The 6,000-nt window shown below is 50.0% G+C and overlaps 1 protein-coding gene across 2 annotated transcripts in view; it reads left to right on the top strand.

Annotated features, from left to right (window-relative positions):
• Window positions 1-1,884: 1,884 nt before the first annotated feature.
• Window positions 1,885-6,000, top strand: part of PRKCA (protein kinase C alpha) — a 490,912-nt gene continuing 486,796 nt past the window's right edge. For both annotated transcript variants that reach the window (XM_078374473.1, XM_078374474.1), the window contains exons 1-2: window positions 1,885-2,330; window positions 5,415-5,446. In XM_078374473.1, coding sequence (XP_078230599.1) covers window positions 2,158-2,330; window positions 5,415-5,446 — 205 coding nt within the window. In that variant the 5' untranslated portion in view covers window positions 1,885-2,157. The remainder of the gene's footprint in view (window positions 2,331-5,414; window positions 5,447-6,000) is intronic.

The following is a 6,000-nucleotide window of genomic DNA, read 5'->3' as shown; positions in this document are numbered from 1 at the left end:
ATTCCACTCTCAGCAGTTCCATCCTCTAGCTCTCTCCATCCTCACATCAAAGCCTCAGGGATATAGAAAGAAGCTTGTCTTCGTAAAATGTGCCAGGACCTCTGTCTTAGATAAAAGACGACTATGAGAAAAGAAATTATTTCATTATACTACTATGTTCCATCTGATTTCTGCTTTTGAGAAATAAACAACCATGGCTTGAGATGCTTTTAGTGTTTCATGGAGAATTGGGACTATTTCCCCGACATGCCCTGCTCCTCAGTTCCTCATTGCTTCTTCCCTTTTTGCCTCGTTGGACTCGAGGGGCGACCGTGAATGGTGAAATTTCTGACCAGGTAGAATACCAGGCAGGTGCAGGCTCCTGAAGCACCAGTAAGACTGACTCAAAAGATTGTAAATGGGTCAGCCAAGAGCATGCGCCACTGATGGCCAGTCAGGAGCGCTTCCATTTGCTAAAATATAAAAGGCATTCCTATCATTAAGCATCACAATTAGACAATCTCAAAGAAAAAAATGTTAGCTCTATTTGGCCTACGTGGTATGCTCTAAGGAAGTATTTTAGAAAAGTTTTTTTTTTTTTTCTTTTAACAAAAATTTATTGACGGATCAAACGTGTTCTCTTTCTTGGTGTCTTTAGCTCGTAAAGTCGTTTTGTGAACTTCCTGAATCTGGCAATGAAATGAAATGGATGAGAAATGCTGAGAGATGATTTTCCTCAAGTATTTCAGCGGCCTCCAGACAGACCTGATAAATATTCAGAGAGTGATTAGCTGGTGCATCCCCACCTGCGTCCTTTGCATAGCCAGGCCCGCTACCATTTCACAGGCAGTTTTACTTGGTAATTTACAAATGTACTGGCTGCATTCTGCACCTGACAGTAGCGCAATAATTAGCTTGGGATGCAAAATGATTTCTAAATTAAGGTCCTGGACTTGTAAAATCAAGAAAGCCTGATAATCAACATCGTTGCTCTGGTGGCCAATGAATAACGGGATAAATGCCTAGGACAAGTCCCTTAACCATCCCACGTGGTGATACATGTCCGACATACAAATTAAAAATCTCTACTACACGCAGGTGAAATACCGTATAGGTCAAGAAGAGAAGACAGGGGAAAGGGTCAGTGCTTAATTATTTAAAATCGCTCTTTTTCTCCTGCAGAAAGGTCTAGAGGCTGGGTCTTTTAGGGCAAACGCTATGAGAGGGACATTTTGGCCAGGGGAGACCTCCAGCTGCTACAGGCTGCTCAAGCAGGGGCGTCGTGCCCTGGAGACACCGGGGGTCCTGAGGATGCGGTAGGGGCTCCCTGCTGCGTGTGCTCACGGGGAAAGGGGTGAGCGCTGGGCGGGAGGCCCGGGGCAGGTGCTGCGCGTGGAGCCCACTCCGGGACGCCGGCTCCTCTCGGCCGGGCACCGGCAGCGCAGAACTCCAAGCCCAGAGCCAAGACAGAGAGAGAGCGGGAGTGGGAGGAGGAAGGCGGGGAGAGGAGGAGGCCGGGCGGCAGGAGCGGAAGAAGAGGAGGCGAGCAGAGGCGGAGGAGGGCAAGAGGGAGGAGAGCCGGGCGCAGGAAGGGGAGGACGAGGAGGAAAGAGAAAGGCGGCGGAGGAGCGCGGACCCGCCACTCCCGGCCTCCTCCCCCGCATCCCCACCTCGGGCCATCCCTCCCCGGGCCGCCGCCGCTTCCTCTGCCCAGTCTTCCCAGCGCCGCGAGGCGCTTGCAGCCTCCTCCCCACTCGACCCGGCCCGCGCGGCGCACTCCCCCCTCGCGCGCCCCCGCCACTCTCGCCCGCGCGGCCTCGCACTCGGGGCATGCGCGGTGGGCGGTGCCGCTCCGGGCCGCCTCTACCGCCGCGAGTAGGAAGCGCGAGCGCCGGGCGCCGGGCTGTCAGTGAGCGTGGGGCCAGCGAGCGAGCCAGCGGCTCCGGCTCCGGCTCTGGCTCCGGCTCCTGCTCCGGCTCCCACTCCCTCTCCGCGCCGCACCGGCCCGACTCTCCCCGGTCCCCGCCGCGCCCCCTCGCCGCCGCGACCTCGGCCCCCGGCCCGCGCCCCCCACCCAGGGTCGCCCCGGGCCCGCGCCCCTCCCCCGCCGCCCCCGCCCCCCCCCGGCCCTCCCCGGCCGCTGCTCCCCGGCGGAGGCAAGAGGTGGTTGGGGGGACCATGGCTGACGTTTTCCCGGCCAACGACTCCACGGCGTCTCAGGACGTGGCCAACCGCTTCGCCCGCAAAGGGGCGCTGAGGCAGAAGAACGTGCACGAGGTGAAGGACCACAAATTCATCGCGCGCTTCTTCAAGCAGCCCACCTTCTGCAGCCACTGCACCGACTTCATCTGGTAGGTGCCCGGCCGGGCGCCCCTGCCCGCTGCTCCCCGCCTCCGGGTCCCGGCCCCGGGCGCTCGGGCGCGTCTGCTCCGGGGCTGGCTCACTCCGAGAACTTGGAGCCGGCGAGAGTCCGAACTCTCGCCCGGAGTGACACGCGCGCCTGGCCCTGACACCCGCGGGCAGGACTCCTGGGACGTCGCCACCCCGCCACACACCCCCTGGCGCGGGACGGAGGCTGGCCCCCTGCGCTGGCGGCGGGGATCGCTCCCCGGGCCGCGTCCCTCACCACCTCCCCATGCTCGCCCACTCGCACGCACCCAGCAGAGCGGCCGCTTGCAGGGATGGGAGCCCAGGAGACAGGGGAGGGGGACAGGCCAAAAGGGGCAGAGGTTCCTGGAGAAACGCGCCCGGGAGTAATGGGGGAGCGGCAGCGATCGCGCCGCGTGCGGTCCAAGTTGCTGGCGAGCCAGGCTGGGCGCGTTCGGGGGAGGGGGTGTGTTTGTGCTTCCAATAGGGCTGGACTGCGCTGGAATCTTGGGCCCCTGCCTACTGTAGGCTGCATCTACTGGGCACGGAGAGACTTTGACTTTTCTAAGTGAGCAGAGAGAGAACAAACTGTTGAAAGCTTGCAGTGGGGGAGGGGAAGTTCTAGCAGGCAAATGGCAGAAGGGCAGAGGAACTCATTTAAAATACACCCTGTTGTCCAGGCGCGGTGGCTCACGCCTGTAATCCCATCACGTTGGGAGGCAGAAGTGGGCGGATCATCTGAGGTCAGTAGTTCGAGACCAGGTTGGCTAGCATGACGAAACCCCATCTTTACTAAAAATACAAAATTATCTGGGCGTGGTGGCACACGCCTGTAATCTCAGCTACTCCGGAGGCTGAGGCGGGAGAATTGCTTGAACCCGGGAATCGGAGGCTGCAGTGAGCTGAGATCGGGCCACTGTACTCCAGCCTGGGTGAGACAGAGCAAGACTCTGTCTCAAAAAAATAAAACAGACCCTGTCAACACGAGATTAGACCTGTAGCCCTGTGGACGAGGACAGAGCTCTTAAGAAATATAATGTCAGGGCCAGAGGTGTCAGAGATCGAGTAACTTCCAATGAATGCAGGCATTCTTAACTCGAGTGGGCCATGCTGAGGGCTTATGGAGAACCCATAGGTAGAAGGGCTTTAGGGGTTTCTGAACCCTGTGGAACTGGGTGAAATTGTGTTTGTGAATCTTTTTCTTTCCTGGTGAGAGAATTACAGCTTTTATCTGATTTCTCAAAAGGTCTGTGACCATTCTTCCCAGATCCCCATCTCCCCACAAAAGTTTAGAAAGCTAGAACTAAAGGAGCTCTAGGTCCTGTAGATAAGACATACCAGTAGTTTGGTTTTTCTCTTAGGTTGCCCGATGTCCTGACTCTTCTACCTCTTCTTTGTGATGTAGGAAAAGTTACCGACAAGACAGAGCTATGGCAAGGGCTTCTAAGCTCCCTCCCCTTCTAGGCTGTAGGGAGCTGCACAGGGTGACAGCCACGGAGTGAATCTTGCCACCAGCCAGCTGTGTGGCACAGGTATCTTGGGCCACTAGGGTGAACATAGTGTGGATGGCTCTGTCTGAATCCATCAAATCTGGGGAAAAACATCCCAAAGGGCAAGTCCCATGATCGTGGTGCTAATATGGTGTTTAATTTTTCCTTTTCTTTTTAGACATCTGCTCCAAAGTACACTTTTCATAAAAGCACAACCACCTCTATGAGTGATTTCCACTGTCTAGTCAGCATATGAAGCGATTGTGCTGAAAGGAGTAGGTAATCGTAGATAAGGCTATTTAAAATAAAAATTTCAGAGCATCAAGGCAAAGAGAATCTTGCATTTGATTAAGAGGAGGTGGTCAGCTGTGAGAGTCCATTAAAAGGGAACAGACTGCTGGTGACTTTTGCAGGAAGTGGGAGAGTTGGACACGGGACTTGCAGCGTACCTAGGCTAGCTAATGTCTTTCAGCTATTAGTTTTCCTTGAAGGATCAGCCCCTGGTGAGCTGAATAGGTGCTCAGGTCACAGCAGTATTGTGAAGTGGAAAAGAAAGGCCTCCCTGAGTATCCCTGCAGCACTCTTCATTTCTTTGTAAACCAGTTGGAAGTCCCAGGAAAACATCCTCGGGGATTGTCTTTTTCAGTTTGCTTTCATTATTGCTTCTATGGGGTCCTTGACTTTCAAGTTCATTTCAATATTGAATCACTGATAGTTTTAAGCTAAATGTTTAGAGTTAGCTGTGGTTTTTGGTGGGGAGATGACTAAGTTAATTTTAAAAGTATGTGAAGTACTTTGTACACTTAAAATTCTATTCGAAGCAAGAGATTATGACTTTCAACCTTCTGAGGAAATTTTGATGCAGTTCATTCTAATGGAACACTAGTTGGCAATTGCATGTCCATGTCGGGGTTCTCTGCTTACAGAGTAAATTCTCTAAAGTAATTTACAAGAACAAAACAGTCTCTGCATGTGCTTTGAATGCTGTTAGTTTTCAGTAGAAATTAGATCATGGTAATCTCAAATTCAAACAGTAGGGTGATATTTTCTAAGATCTGGTTCCTTAAGCCAAAATTAAATGTTAAAAGCGATGCCGTTTGGCAATTTCTGGATGTGTAGTATTTTAAACAAATGCATAATAAGTAAGCCACTTGGTTGTCTTTAGAGAGAAAAAAGCAATTTTCATTTGATCTTCAGGAACAAAATTAAGCTATTTCCTTTTTAAATTTTAACCATAAACTCTTTTGTTACTTGAACATTGTATTGTAGCCAACAACTCTGAATATTCAGTCATGTTCTTGTCTTGAAGTTTTAGTATCAATAACTTAGTATAAAAAATTGGAAAGAAGCTTGATACATTGAAATTGTTCAGTGATCCTTTACAGGCAAGATAGTTTTCCCCCCAAGGTTGAATTTACACAGTAATCTGACTAGATATTTAGGTATTTTTTCCTATTAAATAATTACGTTTCACATACAGACCTTTAGCAGTGGAATACTTGGTCACATAACTTGTTTAAAACATGCTATCCAACACAAAATATGTTAAGATATTTTGTTCTCGTTTTTGTTTTTCAGGGGGTTTGGGAAACAAGGCTTCCAGTGCCAAGGTAAGCTGCCCCTTATGATTTTATTTTCAAGCACAACTTGAAATAAGCATTCCAAACAAGAACAGTATTTCCAGTCTTCTTTTCTTTCCAATTAAAAAAAAAATGTTATTTAGATAATATTTTTGAAATATGAGGGGGCTGTAAATTTGGGCCTTAAAAAAATAATTTGGGCCTACTAATCTGCATATAGAGCTGCTTTTTCTCATTGGGGGAAAAAAAGCCTTCCTGTAATTTTATTTTTTGCTGAGAACATTCTTGTCAGAAGCTGCTGTCTTTGTGTGGGTGTTGAGAAAAAAATGGAATCACTTTGTATTCAAGTGGCTTTTCTTCCTTGTTCTTCCTCTTTGTTTTTATATTCTTCGTTGCTTTTACTTATGTGATGGGTTGGACTCACTGCAACTAATTTTAGGCCATATTTCATTCTAGTAACGGTTTGTTTTGTTTAGATTACCAGTTGTCATCCAGAACAAAGTTTGCATGTTTTAAAGTTATGTTGATGATTTGAGGATGACTGATTTCCATGGTATGACTATGTGGCATGCTTTTCCTTCAGC

Source organism: Callithrix jacchus, chromosome 5 (assembly GCF_049354715.1).
Source record: "Callithrix jacchus isolate 240 chromosome 5, calJac240_pri, whole genome shotgun sequence".
NCBI lineage: Eukaryota > Metazoa > Chordata > Mammalia > Primates > Cebidae > Callithrix > Callithrix jacchus.
This window is presented reverse-complemented; position numbering and strand designations above follow the sequence as displayed.